This window comes from Vigna umbellata, chromosome 5 (genome assembly GCF_029865625.1).
Source record: "Vigna umbellata cultivar VRB3 chromosome 5, Vumbellata_1.0, whole genome shotgun sequence".
Classification (NCBI taxonomy): domain Eukaryota; kingdom Viridiplantae; phylum Streptophyta; class Magnoliopsida; order Fabales; family Fabaceae; genus Vigna; species Vigna umbellata.
In genome coordinates, this window is record NC_142169.1 from 56,501,300 (window position 1) to 56,523,733 (window position 22,434).

The window sequence follows — 22,434 nt, forward strand, 5'->3', positions numbered from 1 at the left end:
AATATTACATATTTCATCACGCATGCACACCATACAATAAAATCAAAGAATGTCTAGCTCCCCTTACCTTGTGGTTACAGTACAATACAACTCACAACAATAGCAAGGCTTTGATAGCTACACAGCCAACACCCAACAAGACCCTACAATCCACTGAAGTGGGAACAACACAGCTCTTAGAGCTAGAATGGACAGAAAATCGAAATGGGGCACCACCAGTTGCATGCAACCAGTAGAGTTGCATGCCCTAGGTTCAAGAAAATGGGAGGAATTGACTTACCCGTCCAAATCAGAATTTCAATCAAATGAAAGGGAAGCTCTCAACTCCGTGAACGAGAGCACACCACCTATTTGAAATTTCAACGGTGGAAAGTGGTGGAAAAGTAGAGAGAAGTCAGAGCAAGAAGAGAAGAATGGAACTGAGTTTAGAGAGAGAAAGAGTAACTGAAAAATGAGTTCAGAGTTGGAGAATGAAGGAACCCCTTCTAAGGTCATGGTGCCTTTGGCCCTTTGGGCCTGGCTGCCTTAGAAAATAAGGCCCCACAGCCCATAGAGTTTTCCAAGACCTTACATCATTAATTTTGTTTAAATTTTGTTAATAATTAAAGTAACAATTTTAATTCTATCAATTTTATTTAATTTTTTTAATTGATATAGTAATTGAAAACATGTATTATTACTTCTGTTTATTAAAAAATATATGTAATTAATCTTAAAATAATTTATTTTGTAAATTTAAAATTTTGAATGGTTTCTCCAAAATTAACTACATGTTAGATTTTTTTTAATAAATACACGTAAAATCACTAAAAAATGATATAAAAAATTATTAACGAAGTTAAAATATAAAAAAATTATAATAAAATTATAATTTTTCTTCTTTTATTGTACTGTAAAAAAAGAAAAATATCAACACTTGTACTAGAGTATTTACACTAAAAAAAATGATATTTCAGCTTTATATTAAAAGTTGGAGTACGAGAAAATAAAAAAATAAAAGATTGATTGAAATTAATATTGAATGTTTTGAAAAATAAAGTGTTTTGTTAATTTGACAGCTACCATAAACTTGTCGTCTTACTTTATTAAATGGGTGGAGGAAAAGCAATAGAAGTTTGTGTTTGTAAGATGTCCTAAGGCTGCTACCCTCTGCAAGAGCATTGTCCGTGTTTTCTTTCTTTTTTTCCCTATGTTTGCATATACAAAGTGAAGCAATGTTTTTGCCCTAATACCTAACTTTGTGGGAGAATTAACACACAAACATCTTTTTGCTTTTCACTTTCTGACTATGGGGGCTGTATATATCTATGCCTTTTCCTTTTCATATTTTTTCCCATATACTATTCTTTTTTTATTTTAATTAATACAATTATCATGAATTTCACTTAAAAAAACTAAACTAATTTGAAAATAATAATTAACTGAACTAAGTTAGGATGCTTGTAAATTATATATTTTCATCTCTTTTTATTTATTCTTGTATTCCTTTTAACATTTATTTTGTTAAGAAAAAAACTATATATTTATTCAAATAATAATTTTGTATTCAGTTCAGTAAAAAAATAGCTTAAAAACTTGTAAACAATTCACTATTAACAAAGTTTTTCTTATTCATTCACATAGTTTTTTAAGCCTTCTTTTCATACTGATATGATTTATAAATATTTCATAACTTAGTTCATTTCAATATAATTTGACGAAGCAAATCTACTCAAAGACTCAAGTAGAAAAACCAAAGTAGAAAAGATATTGCATCGATTAATTTATCTTTATCAGTTTTTTTAATGATATTAACTCAACTGTTGTGAATGAATGTAATCTCATGGATGCATATGATTTTAAGATTCACTAGTTTGTAATAATTGTACACAGGATTTATTAGGTTTATGTCACCAATAGAAGTTGCTTTCAAGGGGTCCCGAATGTTGAACTTTTTTTTTAAATAAAAGTTTAAAGAAAAATAATAGGATGGTGTTATTATACTTATTATAAAAATGTAAAACTTTCTTTAAAAACGAACCTTAGATTTAATTCAAAAATAAAAATATAGTGAGTTGTTTAATTTAATTTGTCAGAAAAAAAATTATCAATTGCTTTAACTAATTTTAATGAATATTTGAAAACAAATAATTAAAAGTACACATTACTAATTACTATTTTTTATTAAAAAATATATTTTTCTCATAATTTAAGAAACATTATTTTTTGAAATTCAAATATAAAGTTTCCTTGACAATAATTACAAGTCCTTGTTAATGAATATGAATAAAATATTAACCAAACCAATGAAATATAATATGTTAAAAGAAATTATTAATATTAAAAAATAATTTGTGGTCAACATTATTTATATTACATTATCTCAAGTAAATCTTGATCATTTATATTATATTAAGTTAAGTAGATTTTAGATCATTAAAGGAGTGGACCTCAGATCGATGATTGAGATAGTGTGCAAATCGTGACACATACCGAAAACTTAATTTAATATATAAGAAACAAGTTTACGTATAAATTATATTTTTAATCAATAGATCAAACAATAATCAATCATTAGAAAATGTAGATCTCCCATTTCTTAAAATATTGTTATTTATATATTTGAGAGACAAGAAAATAATAGTTTTATTGGAAGAGAATATTTGAAGTAAGAAAAAAAATATTTCTCAGCACATGTAAGAACAATTGGAGTCGAGAAAGATTCTTTCCTCATTTCAAATATTTTTCACTAAAAAACCAAAACATTATTTTCTTTTATCGATGTTAATAACAATACCTTCAGAGAAGTCCAAGATAAAATTACTTGCAAAATGTCTTTCATTTAATTAATTGATATTTATGAGGAATAAATATTGTTCAACTAAACTTCATAATTGCAAAATGTCTTCCTATTTATAAATTTATAATGGACTTATGATCCATATTTTAAAATAAATTATTATTGTTTGATTTATTGATTAATGGTAAAATGCATATATAAATTTGTTTCTTATGACCCTAAATTCTCACTATATGTATCTAGTCATTTATAAACAATGTGGACCATTCGTCCAAGATTCTCTCTATTATAGTGGTGCGAGGTCGACTTGGCCATACATATAACATTCCTTAATTCAATATCAAATTATCAAAATTGTCTGATAATATATCTCATATGTCTCATAAATATAAGGAAAGAATTCATTACTTGTAATTAAACAATTTGAAACCGAATAGAAAGTACTTGCATGCGCAAATTGAGAAGAACCCTCAAATCAAATAAGTTCAGTGCAGCTCTTATTTGTAAGATTAAATTTAAATTAGGAATTGTCAAAATAATTATTGAGAGTGGCATTGTATTGGGAAAAGAAGAGTTAGGAAGTTATTATGTTACGTTTTTTTTTATATTCATTATAATATGTTATTTGTAATGATTGAAGATATTAAGATATGTATATGAAAAATCTAACGTTAACTTTATAAATTGAAAATCTCTATAAAATAAAAATATATCAAAATCATATTTAAAAGTATCTAAAGGAGTGTTATTGTTTAATTAATTAGAATTAGAGCAATGTTTGAGTGAGAAAGAGATAGTGAGAGAGATGTCCAACCTAACAAACAATGTGTTTATGTCTTAGTTGACAAAGAGAGTCAACTTTGACAATTAAAGTGTGAGTCTTTATTGGATCCCAATACCTGTGAGATGTTATTTCGAATGGTTACGAAAAGTCAATGGATGAAGAGTAGACAATGACTCAAGTTATTGCATTGAGAAAATAACTTGTGAAGATTAATTAGCTCTGTACATATTGTACCAGACTGTTGACGAATTTGGATTTGAGAAGATAGTGAATGCAAAATCTTCAAGAGAAGCATGACATATTTTGGAGAAAACATACAAAGGTGATAACTGTGTCTGGCAAGTCAAATTTCAAACTCTTAGAGTCGAGTTTGAAAGTCTGAGAATGAAGAGTAGAGAACGAGTGACCGATTGTGGAAAAGATCATAAGGTCGCTGACTAAGGACTTTAATGATATTGTGTATGCTATCAAGGAGTCCAAGAAATTGACCTTGCTCTTAGTTGAACATGAATAGCGAAGAAGGGCATTGTTTGAGCCACTCAATAAGTCCTTCAGGCCAAGCTTGACCTGAAGGGAGGCGCTCGAAATTCTCAAGGCTAATGTGGTCCTAAAGGAAGAGGTTGTGGACAAAGTGATGATGAAAGTGATTATAAAGACAACAAAGAGCAAATCGGTCAACATAACTAATGTGACAATGGAAAAGAGGAGACCGAGGAGGTCGGTCAAGTAAGTCTAATGATGAATGTTATAAATGCGGCAAACATGATCGCTATGCGAATGAGTGCAAATCGGTAAAATGTTATTGTGTTTGTAAGATTGATCATATAGGAAAATACTATTAGGATGAGAGAAAAAAGGAGACAGATCTTCTTATTGAGGAAGTTAGTGAAGAAATTGGAATTCTCTTAATAGCAAGAAGCTCAAATGCCAAGCTACCAAGTATGAGCTTGGATGTTGTGTTGCCGAGCGACAAGATTGGGGTGCTAAGCTTCAAAATCGTGGTGTTGAGATTCAGAGAAAGAGCCTAGAAAGGGGAAAGGAAAGCTCACACAACCTATAGAACATTGACAACTCGGTGTAGATCTCGAAGGAGAATTTAGTGAACTCGGTTAAGACAACAACAATGCAAATCTTTGTAGAGAATTCGTTTGAGACCTCGATGCACTAGTGCAGAAAGGGCTTTAGACGTCTGTTATTTTGGCCTTTTGACGTCCAACATGCACCCGACGTCTTTGTGGGTGACGTTAACCAAACGTCTGTTGTACAAGGTCGGACGTCTATATAGACGTCCGTTCCAACACAACAGACGTCTATATAGACGTCCGTTTGTGTCGAAACGGACGTCTAAGGGTTATTTAGGGTTATGGGGTTTGGACGTCTATTTGTGCACTGCCAGACGTCTAAGGGTCACTCAATGAAAATTATAATAAAACGTCAAAAACATGCATACACAAAACACTATCAAAAAATTATTAAGGAAGAAACTAACCTGAAGAGCATATTCAAAATGAAAATGGAGGGAAATGGAGGAGTGCACGACCTAAAACGTAGGCCAAAAAACACCGCCCAAGAACACGGAACAAACTGCACCAAAACGCACCGAAAACAATTTTTAATCGGTCCAAATGAAAGATATTTCATCACTGAACAATTTAATCGGAATAAAAGTAAGATTAAATGGTCCAAAACAGATAAAAACCAACCTGGAAATGCAAGGCACAGAGGGAACTCTCACGGAAGCGCGTAACTCCTCGCGGGTTCGCGTTTTGGTATATATGTCCTTCTTTTAAACGTCTTTTAAACGTCCGTTCTTGAGGGGGTCGGACGTCTATAATATTATAGACGTCCGACCCCCTCCAGAACGGACGTTCAAAAGGCTGAAGCAATCAACTCTTCAACTCCCCCCTTCAACCTTTTGAACGTCCGTTTTGGAGGGGGCCGGACGTCTACAATATTAATATTATAGACGTCCGGCCCCCTCCAGAACGGACGTCTCCACACTCAATTATTTACATTTATGCCACCGGTCAATTATTTGCGTTGGGGTTTTGGTGGACCGACGTCTATTGGGTGACGTTAAAGGCCAATTCTACACTAGTGATGGATGGTTTACGAGAGAGTTCACTGGATAGATTATTGGAGAGCTCGTTTGGGAGCCTAGTGGAGCATTGGACAAGCCCATATTGATGTCTACATAGTTTGAGGGAGAACTTGGAGGAGTTAGTGGAGTGCCCGAATTGTCCAGGAGAGTAGGTGGTGAGCTCGAATTTCTCTTTGTGAAGACCAAGTAGCTCGGTAGAAAGTGAGACCGGCCTAGTTAGCTTGGCGGTGCCTTTGTGTATCTCGAAAGAGAATGTAGGGAGCTAGGTTGATTATGAGAAAAAGGTCAAAAAGGAAGTGGAGAGCTTAGGAATGGATAAGGTAAACTTGATTAACTTTTTGAGCAATGAATTTGACGAGATCATGTTTTAAAGTGATGATGAGGGCAATAACGATGAAGACGACAATGATGATGCTCCTGAGGAGGAGGAGGCAAAGGATGATCTAGAGCAATTGGCTGAAGAAACATAAGGCAAATACAAGGATGCTAAGAAGACAACACTTGAAGAGGCCAAGAAGAAGCAAGCAAGAGGAAATGCGTATATCTCATATTTTGCCTAATATTGAGGGCTTGAAAGGATACCTCGTAAAAATCTAGGAGGAGAAGCTTCAATTACTTGTAGAGAATTTTGTCCTCCTAACTATACTTTCGCAACCAAAATCTAAGGAAGCAGAATTGTTGATAGAGAAAGGGATCCTAGAGTAGGAGTTTGAAAACACAAGAGAGCAACATGTATTATTGTAAAAGGTTATGCTTGAGCTTTTGGAGATCAACATGCAACCTAGATCTGAAGTGACCAAGGAAGAGGAAAAGGAGAATGAGTTACAATCCAAATTAGAATCCCTCCATCTGGACTTGATGGATTTGCAAAGAACTAATCTATTGGTCAACAAGTCGACCAAGGTAGCTAAGAGGACGGCCAAAGCAAATAGAGGTCGATCAAAGCAATGGAGAAGAGAACCACAATGAAAAAGAAGTCAGTCATGAACCCAATTGTTATTATTAATGAAAGGAGCAAGTTTGATGTGAGTTAATGTAGGAAGAAACATGAAGTAAGATAAAATTTAAGCTTATGAAAGAGTTTTGTAGAAATAAACTTAAATTTAAGAGTTATGGGATCATTATTGAGAGTGGTAGTTGTTGCCAATGAGGAGCATTGATGTCTTGAAGTGATTTTGATGATGATACCCTTGAAGACTTGAAGAATCTTTATTATCAATGTTAAAAGCATTCTTTATAGAAATTATTGTATTGAAATCTCTTTGCATTAGTAAAAACACTTAGAAGTTTTGTATATAGTGACCTTACGTCAATAATCGATTATTCCCTTGGATAATCGATTATCAATGACTAAAACAGAAAAGAGTTACTTGCGGCAATAATCGATTATCACAGGAGATAATTGATTATTAATGGCAGTTGGGAGCAAAATTTTCAATTTCTGACTCCTGGCCTATATATACACCTTTCTTAAACCTTTAAAAAGAATCTAAGCCTTTTGAGAATACAAAATTGTTCCGAGGAAGTTCTTAAGCTTTAGAGTGTGTTCAATCAAGTCCTGTGAAAATGAGAAGCTTGTGTTTAGTGTGTTTAAGGTCCAAACGGTTTTCTTCAAGTTGATTGAGCTGAGTTCTTTGCATCGTGTATCAAAGGAAGGTGTTTTCTGTGTCTAAATATTTGCATTATTTTGTTTGTAATCTGATATTAATTTTTAGTGAAAAAAGTTAATCAATCTTTATAGTGATTGATGACTAGATGTAGAATTTATTGATTTCAACCAGGATAAAATCCTTTGTACGATTTTCTTCAACTCTATAACTCTTGCTTATAAATTGTTTGATAAAAGTTACGAAAGAAAATCATAATTTTAAAAGAATCCATTCACCCCTCTTTCTTGGTTATTGACGGTTTACACGCTCTTTAAACGTTCTGCTAAGCCGATACCAATTTCAACAGTAGTGGTTATTGCATTAGAAGATGAAGAGACAAAATTTTTTTCTATTATGATTTTCTTATTTATGGTCATTATAGTATGTTATTTGTAATAATTGGAGACATCCAGATGAGTGGATGAAAAGTCTAATGTTAACCTTATAAATTGTGAGGCTTATGTAAAATGAAAATATACCGGACATATATAAAAAATATGAAAATACACCAGACATATGTTAAAAAATATGTTAGTGAGTGTTATTTTCTAACACCATTTGATTTGCATGAACGATCTGCTCATTCGCTTTCAATTTAAGTTATAACAATCTGTTGATCACCGAAAGAAATGCAAGGTCTCCACTGCAAGGAGTTATGCTTGAATAAAAATTCAATGAAAAATGAAATTTCCACCTCGTGCTTGAAATTCAAACCCATCACCAATTCAAATCTGAATCAAGGGAACCTCAAGCTACACACTGGATTATTATCAAATTCAGTGTTCATGCTTGGAAATTCAAAGTCACCAAACAACGTTGCTTAGTTACATATCAGTGATGTACGAATGAACAATGAATCTGTTCACGCTGACGTGCCTAAATAAATCGAACTGTTGATTGCACATAATTACAAGTCCATCAAAATGCACCAAATAACTCCAAGATTCATAATTAATGGGCCACTGACAAGCAAATATTTGTTCAGTTTCTTCCTTGTTACAGTAACCTTTGCAAAAGGAAAAAATTATGACACCATTGGAATACTTTTACGAGAATAACATGTTCTTATCAAAAGTTAACTTTTGTATTTTTAAAATAAAGAGGGACTAAATAGTAATGAGGGGTAATGTCAAATAGTAGTAAAAAAAATTGGGGTGTCAAAATACAAGTATCCTTTGCAAGATGAAAGTTTACACATAGGTGCGTCATATTCCTATAATGTCATTATTACATGGTTGATATGCACAATCATAACTCTTATGACTTCTATACAAACAATGGGCAAAGATTGTTGTTTGATTATACAACATTTGAACGACTGAATAAATGCAACTTTTGCTATCTCTTGATTCGAGTTTGACTTGATGTCTTTCCACTAACTCCTGATAACTGCTTTAGAAGGGTAAGAGCATCTTGAGCATGTTTCCTCGTGTTGGTATTGCCATGCTTAAAGGCTTCAACCAAAGCTCTCACAAGAGAATGATTGAGTGCATACCGACTGCTGATATTTTCCACTCTCAATATCTTTTCGATCATCCAAATTGTCTTCTCCCGAAGCTCCTCAGATCTAACTTCAGTAAAAAGAGTGGTAAGAGCATCAACTGCACCCAAATGTTCAAGCTCATCAACAACTCTTTTAAAACTGCGAGATGTGTGATCTAGTAGTAGTAGAGTAGAAAGTGCATCCACTGCAGCTAGTTGAACATCGGTGTCACTGTCATTGAGGATATTAACCAGGGGTTTGATACAGTTGCTCTTGAGTAGGCACAATTGACTATCTTCATGGCACGGACGGTTGTGAATTGGACAGGTGGAAGGTTGACTAGAGGCTCTCCCGCACACAAGCACAAGGGAGGAACAGAATCCACTAGAAGATGGTGGTTTAGAATCCCTAGCAGTATCTGACCTTCCAAATTCAGACAAGTTTTTCAGTCCGATGGCAGCTAGTCGTTTTACCTTTGGTTTTGAACTATAATCTAGCTGCTCGCAGAAAATGGCCATAAGGTGATTTTCTCTAATTATATTAAGAGTTTCTTGATCAAGGTTCCTAGTGAAGTGAAGCAAGAGACCTATAAGACCTTCCTGCATGCCTGCTGCAGTCTGAGAAGACCTTGCATTGGAAACACGCAGCTGATTCTTGAGAGTAACAGCAGTCCATTCCACAAAATTACCTCCTAAAAGTGTCCGTATTTCATCTTCTGAGAGGGAAATATTGGCAAGTATCTGTGCTGCATCTGATCTCTCATCACTTGTAGATTGGTTATTTAACAGTTTTTCTTTGAGTATAGTAAGCTTGTTTGAAAGTCTCAACTCATTTGCAATGTATTGACTAAACCATTCAGATAGTAGCCTTGTAAGCTTAAAAGCAAACACTCTATGTTCAACTTCTAGATGTTCCAGAAATGGTATAATCGTTCCAAAGCCACCCTTAGACGTGATATGGCTTGCTACTAACTCTACATAGGAGAAACAAATGTACAAAATATCATTAACCATTATGTCAGTGTGAAGATGGATCCTTCTACTCCACATAGCAAAACAATACAAGCGAGCCCCCACCACCAAAGCAGGATGACTATCATTACATATACCATTTGTTAAACCAATCTCATCTAAAACTATTTTACATACGAAAAAGAAAATCACGGAGAAAAATTATTAATCATTATCTAGAAAACGAAAATAACAGAAAAAAAAGATCAATAATTACAAGAAACTAGAACTATGGACCCTATATAACTTCAAATATTTGGGTTTGTCGAAAGTTGGAACTATTACTTCAAGAAATGTGCGATTTTTGCAAAAGTTTTCTAGCATAAAATTCTAAGTTATTACAGTTATTTTGAGTTTTGACTTTAACAAATCAAAACGACTAAAATGCACCCTAAATATATTTGAACGCAGCCACGCACACAAACTCTGGATTATAACATAAACTTTATTATTTGGATTTGTGAAACTTTGACGTTTGCTGTAATGCAATTAAAAGTTACTTTTCTCTGTAACAAAGACCTAACGATTAAAACAGTTATCCTGAACATTAACACATTGACAGGAATAAAACATAACCAGAAATAGGAATTGAGGGGAAGTCATTTAATTGAACAGCACCATGTGCACACACACCAAAAGATAAGTGCACTTTTTCAAAAGGAGTAACTGGTTTCTTTCCAGTGATATAATCTTCTAATACTAACTTCTAGGAAAGTGTCACAAAACTGCTTGAATATTCATTGTTTGTATAACCATGAAAAATAAAAATTTAGTGTAAATATCAAATGGTGCAGCTCTCACTTAATTACAAGGCTAGATTGAGGTTGTGAACTCTAGAAAAAGTGCAATGCCTTCATGAAGAAGTGCTATTAATTTAATGCTAGCTTGTGGAAATTACCTGATGCTTGAGGAGATAATGTAATACCACAAAGAATGCGAAGAACTATCACTTGACACTGAGAAGGCAAGCAGTTCAAAAGCCCCAAAAGTCTTAAAACAATAATTTCTGAATGCATTGGGTTTCCATCCTTGTCAGCAGATGCTAATTCCCAATGCCCTGGCTTAGATACAATATTCGCAATTGTTGAAGCTGCTAATGACTTCAGCTCATGAGATGAATCCTCAGTATCAAATAAAACTTCTATAAGAGATGGAAGAACTGAAGACTCAATAAGGATAGTTGCATTGCCATCCAATCCTGACAAATTATACAATGCTTGCAGACTCGGTCCCCTTCCTTCTTGATGAGACAGAAGTTCAACAAATACTCGGGCACCTTGCCTTGCAATTTGTTCTTTACAGCTATTTGTCAAAGTCATCCTTCCCACCAGAGAAGCCATCTCTATCTTTACACCAACAGAACCTGCTCCCGAATTTGGAAAAATTATAAATTATAATTTAGTATATTCAACCTTAAAAGTTACCAAAAACCGTGTTCAAACATCACCAGAAGTTTATTTTGTGGTGCTATATTTAACCGATAGAAAAGGATAAATATCCACAAAAAATCATTCAACTGGTATATTTTTAATAAATAATCATTAGCATATACTCCATTGGGGACAAGCAGAAATGATACATACCATCACGTAACCGTGAAATCAATGGTCCAAATCTTCCAGCTGCTGCCAAACATTGAACATTATCCTCTACCCTCTCCATTAGCCTCAAGACTTCCTCAGCTAATTTTGACAAAGAAGGATACTCCATATTTCCTGCTATACTTGAGAGAAGAACTAAAGCACCCTTTTCTGATGCTATTCTTGCACAACAATCTTCATCATTGCAGAATTCCAGTAATAACTTGGTAGCATATTCTCTCTCCTTCGTAGAGCTCCCAATAAGACTATGTACGGCCAATCTAGTGATACCCCGTTCCAGCATTATTTTCTAGCATTAAGTAAGAAATTGAATCAGGAACAGTAGTACATATACAGAAAAAAGCATACGTTCCAAGAAACCAACAGAAAAGTGTAAAGCCCAAAAAGAAACAGTTGGCATCAACATCAATGTAAATAATTTCTTAAAGCTTGCTTTGTTTTTGGGTAATTTGTCTGTCATTGATAATGTAAAATCAGTACTCAGTTTTCCACTAGAAAGAGAACAAGGAGAAAAATGCGATTTTCCAAGAGATAAATATGGACGAACATTTGATATTTACACCACAAAACAACTATGTAATGATGTTTTCTACTTACTTCCGCATGCAGCCATCCATCATATAGGACTGATACTGGTTAGATTTAATTTGGGCTTAATTGTACTTTTAGTTGCTCTAGTTTAAACCTGTGCAATGTAAGTGTCTCAAGTTGTTTTAAAGTCAATTAGCTTAATTGTACTGAAATCCCTCAAATGTTATTTTTTTCACTCAAAATCATCACAAATTCCATAAATTAAATTAAGTTGTTTTTGTTTATCAAAGCCCTTGAAGGTTTGAAAATTTTTTAGAATGATGGTTGGTTTTGATGATGTATCAATAAGCTATTATGAGTTGCTTTCATGTGTGAATGTGAATTATTGATGCATTAATCTCAGTCTGCATCAGTTTATGCAATTAATATTCATTAGCTTATGCAATTCATATTCATTCCACGCCTTTGAGGAAAAGTTAAATATTTTTCCGAAATCTTCTGAATAGTGATTTGAATATATTAATCGATTACTTTAAAATATAATTAGTATCTTTTGTGTTTGCACATTGTTGTACTTTCACCATAAGGTAGATAATTGATTATCTTAGGTGGTAATCAATTATTTAGAACTTGGTTCAAATACAAGCTTCATAGATAATCAATTATGTCTAGATATAACCGATTAGAATTGTTCATATTAAGTTTCTAAATTCATTATGAACAATATAATTGATTATCCTTATAGTTGATCGGTTAGACACTTCTGTATCAGTTTAATAAAAGTTTTTCTGCGTATTTCAAAGTCTCAAACAATTATAATCATTCCTTCTAGCTTTCAAGAACTCTCCAACATGTTTCTCTTCCGAAAGGTTTCTACATGGTTTTGTAGTTTTCTTGATAAGTTTTCAAGAAAGTTGTACATCTTGTGTTATTGCATGTTTTGCATATAATATGGATTTCAAGGTGGAGAAATATTTCCAATAAGATTAAAATAATAATTTAAAAGTGTTAGACAAAAAAAAAACAACATAACCAAACTTTCCTAATTTAAAAAATATAAAAAACATTACTAGCTAAAAAAATAAATTTAAAACGCCAACATCGCAATAAGACAAAATTGAAGGGACCAAATGAATTTAGTTTTTAATTTACTATGTGTCATGCTGACGATAAATTATAGATGCCTGGTTTAGAAGAGTTGTAGACGGTGAATACAGAACCCGACATGAAGTATGGGAACCTAAGGAAAAACAATCTTCCAAAGTTAAGAAACTTGTGTAACACAGAATAATTATCAGTATCCTGTAAAGGAAAGAAATGCAGCAAGCGAAACTTTTTTATATGATTTGAACATAGTCCTGTTTTCCTTTTCCATACCTCGTCATGGCACTTTGACATATTGGTTGGTAACACTAGCATAATCTTATTTTGTTAATTTGTTGAGAAAATTAAAGAAACAAAAGATTAAAAAATAAGCACAGAAAGATAACTAACTGACCTTGCTTTCTTCATCCTTGGCCATACTAAGTAAAGTCGTTAGAGCTTTGCTTCTCAAACGTGATCCAATAGTTTTGGAGTTATTACTGAGCAGTGTTACTATCAACTGCACAACACCAGCATTTCTGATTATGTATCTGCTAGAGGGGTGCTCTTCAGAAACCTTATAAACATGATCCAGAGCACGCTCAACTTGATCAACAGACAAGGGTTCCTCATTAAGAGACTGCACTGAAGATTTGATTTGATAATCGATAACCCTGCCAACCCACTCTTCAATTGCCCCAGCCAACCCAATATTAGGTTTCAGCTCCAAGGACTTAAGAACCGTGCCAGTAACCGGACAAGTGGGATCACGGCCATCTTGAATGCACCGTTCAAACCAGTACTCAATAGCAGCCCTCTCATAGGCCTGAGAAGACTCCAGAACAACCACAGGGTCCCTCATGACTTCCTTGGTCAAGGGGCAGAGAAAACTCTTAAATGGAAAAACAGGAGCAGCAGCATCTTCAGCAATTTCAAAGTCCCAATTGGGGGTCACAGTGACAGGCTCCGCAGACCAGTTACTAAGAATTCTCTCCAAGGACACCAACACCCTTCTCTCAGGTACAGAATGGGATCTAAAAGGATCACCTTTGAAGAACTTCACCTGGTTACAAAACTCAGCACGATCACCAGGGTCGAACCCCAAACCACGAGCCAAATCCATGACAATACCACTTTGCACTGCTTTACTGCTGTCTCTCCCATCTCCTTCCTTTTCCAGCGTGCACCAAACCCTCTCTTCGTTCTCTGAGACCTATCATCGAACACCATATTAGTCACAGTATAAACCCGAATAATACACAACATTAATCCTTGAAATTCTAAGCCCAAGTTAAATGTAAGCCTTCACTGAAATTACCACCCACAATATTAACAACAAAACTTAGATAATAATCAAAATTAAAGGTATGCCCAAGAATCAGACACTAACCCTTGCGGCGTAGACATCCGTGTTTTTCTGTACGGACAGACTTAAATATTGATTCGACGACAGTATGGTAAAAGGAGGTGGTTAATGCATTATTTTGAATACTATCATTCATCCATAAATCGTCATTGATACATAAACTTAAATAACTCCTTCAAAAATCATATGAAAAAACTATTTTTAGTTGTTTAATAATATAATATTTTATTTACATTCATAAGACATGCATATTAAAAATCCATTTTAATAGGAAATGACAATAACGTCATTTATATTTTAGTGACTTGGAATATTGCATCTAATTTTTGTTCAATTTGAATAGCAGATAACTATATGACTAAAATAATAATAGTGCAATTTTAAGAATTATATTAAATATTTGAGTTAAAAAAAAAACGTAGTGAAAGAGAAGGTACTCTGAACTGGGCGAGCTTCATGTCTCTGGCGAGGTCGGAGACCTTCTTGCGGAAGTCGTCGTCGCTGTTGCCGGATGGGAGGGCGGAAGCGAGGAGTGCGAGCCAGGCGGCAATGGCTACAGCGCGATCTTGAAGGGAGGAGCATAGGGATTTACAGTGGACGAGGACGAGAATCTTGCTGCCGTTGTTATAGACGGAGAGGGTTTCGGCAGCCTTGGAGAGCTCGGCGGCGAGTCCCTTGAGAGCGGTGTGGACAGGGGGAGATTGAGGAAGTGGGGGGAGGAGCAGTTGGGAGAGGCGGTTGGCGAAGGCGGCGAAGCGTCGGGGAGTGTCGAAGGGGCGGTGGTCTGGCGGCGGGGAAGAGATATCGGAGAGAGAGCGGCGGATGGATTGGAGGGTGGGCAACGAGGGCGGAGAATAGTGGATGGACATTGTGTCATGGTTTGGTTGTGTGTGTGAGAATGGAGTGAAATCGAACTGATACACAGAATTTGAGAAGAATGTGAACAACAAAGAAGAAGAACGAAGGTCAAGACTTTGACTAATTTCACTCCTACCATTGACATTTCTAAATTACTCTTTTATTTTCTCACTTTATAATAAAATTAGGATGACAACAAAATATTTGTATTGGCATATTTATGGATAAAATTTATGGTGAATAATTGATATTTATAAATATTTATAAATTAAAATGTAAATTGTGACATAACCAATTACTAATAATCAGAACATCATTTTAGAAACATTACATTTACAAAAATTATAATAAAGAAAAAATGTGTTTAATATTTTCAAGATATAAAATATACTTTATGTTTTATTTAATATAAATATATATAATATAGCTATGCAATACAGTGAACGTATATATATTTTCATAGTGATGGGTTAGAAGACCTTATTTGGAGTGTATTTATATATAAAAGTGTATTAATGCGGAATAGTAACGTAGCTAATGGGGAAATTTGCATTATTAATAGTGGGATTGTAAACTTCATAAAGGTATTGAATGCACTTGATTTAAGTGGTCATATCTATTATCTATTATAATATAAAAAAATATTAATAAATTTATTTTATTTTGTTGATAAACATTTAAAAGTTAATTTTTTTAGTTATTTAATTTTAAATTTTTATTTATATTTATTTTACTGTTATATATATAAATTATTTTATTTTTTAATTTTTTATTTACATTTATTTTGTTATCACATATGTACAAAATTCATTTTATTTATTTAATTTTTAAACTAATTTGTTCATATTATTTCTTTATTCTTTACTACATGTACATAAAGTTTATTCTTAATTAGTTTTAAATTTGTGTTTACCTACAAGTTGAAGTTGGTTTGTGAGTTTATTAAAAGAGAGTTAAAGATAAAAAATAATAATAAATATTTTTGCACACTATAAGTATATCCGTATATTAATTAAAAAGTCTAGCAATACATGTTAGATCAGTTTATCGATGTATTAATTAAACGAGTCTAACAATTATACATTATATGAGTCTTTCCATACACCGATTAGAAGAATATAGCAAAAAACTTACACGATATTGTCTATACAGTAATTAGATGAGTATAACAAAAAATATCAGACAAGTCATTTCATACGTTGATTAGATGTATAACAAAAAAATTTATACAATTCTAGGAATATATTGATTAAACGAGTTTAAAAATACACATTAGACAAGTCATTCATATATTTATTAGATGACTACATTAAACAAGTCTTTCAACACATAAATTATGAGTATATTAATAAATATTAGACAAGTTTGTTCATTTACTGTATAGATGAATCTTGTAATACACATTAGATGATTATATTTATACATTGATTAAATGAGTATAGCAAAAAACATTACACAAATCTAACAATATGCATTACGACTTTATCCATATATTGATTAGCTGAGTATAGAAAAAAAATATTAGATGAGTCATTTCATACATTGATTAGATGAGTCTAAGAATACATATTAGACGAGTGTGTCCATACACAAACAAGTTTTGTAACACATATTAGATGGATTTGTTCATACACTGATTACACCAATCTAACAATATGCGTTAGACGAGTATGTTCATACACATATTAGATTAATATACCATAATACACATTATACGGCTTTGTCTATTCTATGATTAGGTGAGTCTTACAATATACACATTACACAAATGTGTTCATATATTAATTACACGAGTCTAACAATAAATATTAGACGAATGTGTCTATAAATATACTGATTATTATACGACTCTAACAACACATATTGAATGAGTTTGTCAACGCATGATTAGATGAATCTAGCAATTCACATTATTTTAATCTATTCATACACTAATTTATATTTTTTAACAAGTCAACTCTACATATTTCTACATGTCTTTCATACTAGTAGAGAGTCTACTCTAATTTTGCACATGTTTTATCCTTTATATTTTTATAAAGTCTTCTATTTATATTTTTATATACATATCTTTCTAAACTTAAAAATTATTTTTAAGATTAATTCTATTCAAAACTTAATTATAAACTTAAAAGTAATGATTATTTTTTCCTCGATTTCTTTCTTTTAAAATTAGTTTAACTATAAAATCGTTGTGTACATGAGACACAAATTCTTGATCTAAAGTCCTTCCTTTCATACATAATTTATTCAAAACTTGTAATAATTTTGAGGTTTAATGTTTCGGTAGGTCCTTATTTTCGTCCAGAATCTCAAATAGGTCCCTTACTTGTTCGGTGTCTCAATTGAGTTATTATTTTTGTAAAATTGAAACAAATAGAGGCCTTCCGTCATATTGGAGAAATGACGTAGAAGATGACGTTACGTGGCATGCTGAGGGTATTGTTTAATTTGACGTGTAATTAAAAACGTGTGTGAAATGTATTTTGTGTTAAAAATTGAAGTGCAAAGAAGGGAAATCAAATTTAATTAAGGGCAAAGTGGGCAAAACAAATAAATTAAGTTCAGTCCATCGAAACTCCCCTCATTATCCAACAAGCTCCACAAACAATGTCGAACACCAAACACGCCCCCCAACAACAACACTCTACTTCAATTCACTGATAATCGGGAATGCAAAGCTTCTTAACACCACCACCTCTTCCTCCAAACGATGTCGTTTCATTCTAACTCCAAAAACAACCTTAGTTTCACTCCTCAGCCACCGTTAAATCCCTGGCACAACTCCGTCATCGCCGCCACCTCCACAGCAGCAACTGAACCACTCAACCCTATGGTCCTCGCCATGCAGCTTTCCGACCCCAAATCCAAAACCCTAATCCCTAATTCCACGCTGATACTAATGGACCGAACCATAATTCTCTTCGACGATATTCTCATCAAAATCTTCCAAAAGCTTCCAGATTCATAGCGAAACTCGAATTCTCTCATCTGCAAGCACTAGATGAACCTCTAGGGTCAGTTGGTCCGAACCTTGCGGGTCCTTGACTGGAACTTTGTGCTCTCAGGTTTGTTAACCCACTGCTTCCCGAACCTGAACCATGTCGATTTGGTTTCGGGTTCATTCGCTTCACCGCAAGACTTAGCCAACATTGTAGTGAGTCACAAGTAGGTTTCGCTACGTGTGGATTCCACGTGGAGGGTGGAAAAGTTGTTACCTAGTGAGGCTGTTGACGCGGGTCTCAGATCGCTCTCGAGCGGCTGCCCCAGTCTATGGAAGCTCAAGGTCGCCAGTGCTAGCGAGGCTGAGATTTTGACTGTTGGTTTTGAGTACCCCACGCTGCAGGAGCTCGAGTTGCAGCGTTGTGACGACGCCGTCTTGCGTGGCATTACGACGTGTCAAAATTTGCAGATTTTGACATTGGTTGGGAGTTTGAAAGGGTTCTATGATTTCGTGGTTTCAGATATTGGGTTCACGATTCTGGCGCAAGGGTGTAGGGGGGTAGTGAAGTTCGAGCTTGTTGGGTGTGAGGGGAGTTTCGATGGGCTGAACTTAATTTTATTTGTGTTTCCCACTTTGCCCTTAATTAAATTTGATTTCCCCTCTTTGCACTCCAATTTTTAATACAAAATACACTTCACACATGTTTTTAATGACATGTCAGATTAAACAATACCCTTAGCATGCCACGTATTGCCATCTTAAACGATGTTTCTCTAATTTGATGGGAGGCCTCTATTTGTTTCAGCTTTATAAAAATAAGGACCCAATTGAGAAACCGAACAAATAGGGGACCTATTTGAGATTCTGGACGAAAATAGAAACCTACCGAAACATTAAACCTAATTTTGAAATTTGTTTATTTATGTTTTTTTTGTTTTTTTGTTAAAAGAGAACCCATATATGCTTATTAGATTAATCTTCCTTCATATTATCTTTGCGTGAAGTTCTTTCTACAAATAGATTATGATATATTTATTAACAGTTACATATTTATTAATATCATTCAAAATATGATATCACCTTGAGTATTCTTTAACACTCATTAAAAATCATGCAAATCATTCAATCATAGCCACCCAACAAGGGTAAATCCTTATATACATATATCTAACACGTATACATGTATATAAGTTGGCACACTAGGATCCACCACTCAATAAAGGCTACCCAAAATGGTATATATATGTCATGCATATATCATGTTATGCATATCATAATTAACCACATACTTTTTATACATCACACCATTAACATTGAACATATGTATATACACATTTAACGTAACATCATCACGTTCTAACATTTTATTGCTTTAGTAGCAACATAAACAAAGTATCAACTTAGGTGGTATATATTCTTACCACTTGAATGGAGAGTAACATTCCCTCTAGTTCCTCCTTGCTTCAATGATCACCTTACAAGATGCATAATGCAACTCTTAACCATCCACTTAAAACAAAAGGAATAAAAATTAAGTAGGATTGATTATACTCACTAAATATAAGATGTCTAAAATGATTTAAAACTCTTTTAATTCCTCAAATCTTGTCTTTTTTTATAAAACTAAACATTTTAAAATAAAATAAGAAATGAATCTAACTTTGATTTATGATTTTCATTTCTTATGAGGGATGAAAAATGAATATGTTTGTCTTTACAAACATTGCACAAACTCATTCCAACACTCACACAAAATCCTGCATTAACTAGATACGTGTATGAGTTTGGATAACACTCGACTTTTAACTCGAATTTGGAGACGAGGATGAATATACACATATTCATCTCGTTCTCGTCCTCATACATGTTTACTAAAACATTTTTAGTTTACTAAGTAATATAAAAAAAACTTCTATTAATTTTTTCTTAGGTCTTTAGTTTCATAACTTATTTTTAAGACACGTCATTTGGTATTTTTACTTTGTTTATAACTATTTGACCTTTATTCAATTATTAAAATTATAATTTCTTTATTGATATTTGTCTAGTTTCACGCTCGAGATGTATATACTTCGACGTGAGGGGTGTGTTGGAAGTCCCACATCGACTAGAGATAAGGTCAATTTAAAGTATATAAGTGGGTGTAAACCTCACCTTACAAGATGATTTTGTGGGGTTGAGTTAGACTTAAAGTCCACTTCTTAACATGGTATCAAAGCTAGGTTAGAGTCTATCCCAGTGAGATTTGTGTGGACATATTGTTCCACCCACTATGGGTCACTATTAGACCACCCATTAATGTTTATTCTCACGCTCGATGATGTGGCAAGCAATCACTTCCTCCATTACATTTTGAACTGATTAATTATGAAGCAAGTTTTATATGCTTGTATGTCTCTTTTGGAAGGGACACATATATTTTTATTATTTTAGTTTGTGTTGTATTATCTAGGTCATATATTGCCCTGCAACTTATATTTATGTTGACGATTTTCAGGTTTAAGTGTTCAAGATCTGTAAAGGAAGCGTCTGAGAGATATCAAGGAGAAGATTTTCTTTGATTTTTCTCTAAAGTTTATTTATCTGTAATTAGAGCTTGAGATTTTGTGAGTTTGTCTTTTATATTTAGAATGATGGTAAGACTTGATTGTTTTGAGTTGTTTTGAAAATGAAACTTTAATTATATTTAGTGGAATATTTGTGCTATGCCAAATAAAAATGGAAGTCCCACATCGATTAGAGATAAGGTCAATTTATAGTATATAAGTGGATGCAAACCCCACCTTATAAGTCAATTTTGTGGGGTTGAGTTAGGCTTAAAGTCCACTTTAACAATATTTAATATTAGATAAAAATAATGGTATCATTCTAATATTAAATACTTAATAATATATTATTTTTTTACTGTGATTTTTTATGTTTTATAAAAATATTATTTAATTAATATCTAAAACAACAAAGAATAGAAATATGAAAAAAAGTTTTATATCCAATGAGAATGAATATTTCCTTCACATATGAGAAAGAAACAGTTAAACCCGCATTCACTGTCATCTCTATTTTCTATTCATTTAAATTCATTATCAAAAGGAAAACGATACTTAGACAACAAATTTTGACAACATTTGGACACAGGACGCGTGTCTAAATGTTACTGGTGCACGTGGAATTTTTTTTTAAAATCGAAGAATGATGTGGCAATGGCAGAATTGGGGCAGATTCAAATTTTTAGGGTTGTTTCGAAAATTTCAGATTCAAATGTTTTGAGAGAGAGAAAACGGAGAACATTTGATGGAGCACCTTCTCTCCTTCTTTCCTTCGAACCAGCCACCACAGCTCTCGCCAGATACGCCAAGCCAGTAGACGTTGCCGTTTTCGCTCCATCCAGTGCCGCCGGTGTCCGTCGTCTTCCACCCAGCCACGCAGTTCGGTTTGCGGGTCGCCGCATTGCCGGTGTTGGCAGACGAACCGAAGACGACATCGTCTTCCCTCCGGCCAACCAACCAAGTTTGCGTTTTGAGTATCGATTCCTCCCACCCGCTTCCTTCCCTGTGTCGGACCCTTGCGGTGGTCGCCGGACTGCCGTCGGAGCGTCGCCGGACCAAAAATAGTCCCACTTGGTCCCTTCCCTTCCCTTGATGATATTTTATGGACTTGCAAATCTCTTTTGCCAGTAAACCAACTTCCTTAAATTCTACTGATTCATTGGATGGTAGAAATACATAAATTTGTTGCAATATATGCTGTCTTTTTGGACGAAGAGTTCTCTGCCTGATTTCTAATGTCGCCGGCAGTTCCCAGGAGTTTCCAAGGCCGCCACTGGCCGCAGCGTCAGATATTGCTCCCACTCTGCTGTTGATGGTGATTTGGGAATGAGTTGGGTCGTTTCTGTATTTCTTGCAGGTTTGGTATGGTTCACGGTGGTCGGAGGTGAACGTTGAGGGTGGAGAGGATAATGATGAAGGGTGTTGAGATGGGGAATTTGGAGTGAAAAGGAAGTGTGGTTGATGGGTGGAGTTGAACTGGAAATTGAATTGGATGTTGACGAGTGAAAGGGAAATGCTGAGATTAGGAGGGTGGGTGTTTAGATTTTCAAGTTTTGATGTTGGGGAGATGAAGTGGAAGTTGGGTGGAAGGATGGTGATTGAAGATTGTGTGGTGGCCGTGAGTTTAGGATGTTGAAGATGGTGTGAAGGATGATGAATTCCAGTAGTCGTGGGTGTATTTGGGTTGTTGGGAATGGAT

The 22,434-nt window shown here is 34.0% G+C and overlaps 1 protein-coding gene and 1 pseudogene across 2 annotated transcripts; one reads left to right on the forward strand and one right to left on the reverse strand.

Annotated features, from left to right (window-relative positions):
* Nucleotides 1-8,447: 8,447 nt before the first annotated feature.
* LOC124829300 (U-box domain-containing protein 44-like) lies at nt 8,448-15,410 on the reverse strand. Of its 2 annotated transcripts, none has more exons than XM_047302773.2 (5): nt 14,825-15,410; nt 13,437-14,234; nt 11,390-11,696; nt 10,705-11,169; nt 8,448-9,769 (listed from the first exon to the last, which is right to left on the reverse strand). In XM_047302773.2, exons 1-5 carry the CDS (start codon nt 15,254-15,256, stop codon nt 8,652-8,654), a joined length of 3,120 nt encoding a protein of 1,039 aa, XP_047158729.1. In that variant the 5' UTR covers nt 15,257-15,410; the 3' UTR covers nt 8,448-8,651. The 2 variants fall into 2 exon arrangements, with proteins under 2 accessions (XP_047158729.1, XP_047158730.1); XM_047302774.2 differs by lacking the exon at nt 14,825-15,410 and adding an exon at nt 14,412-14,549.
* Nucleotides 15,411-17,856: 2,446 nt separating this feature from the next.
* LOC148198683 (F-box protein At5g07670 pseudogene) lies at nt 17,857-18,870 on the forward strand (annotated as a pseudogene).
* The last annotated feature ends 3,564 nt before the right edge of the window (nt 18,871-22,434 follow it).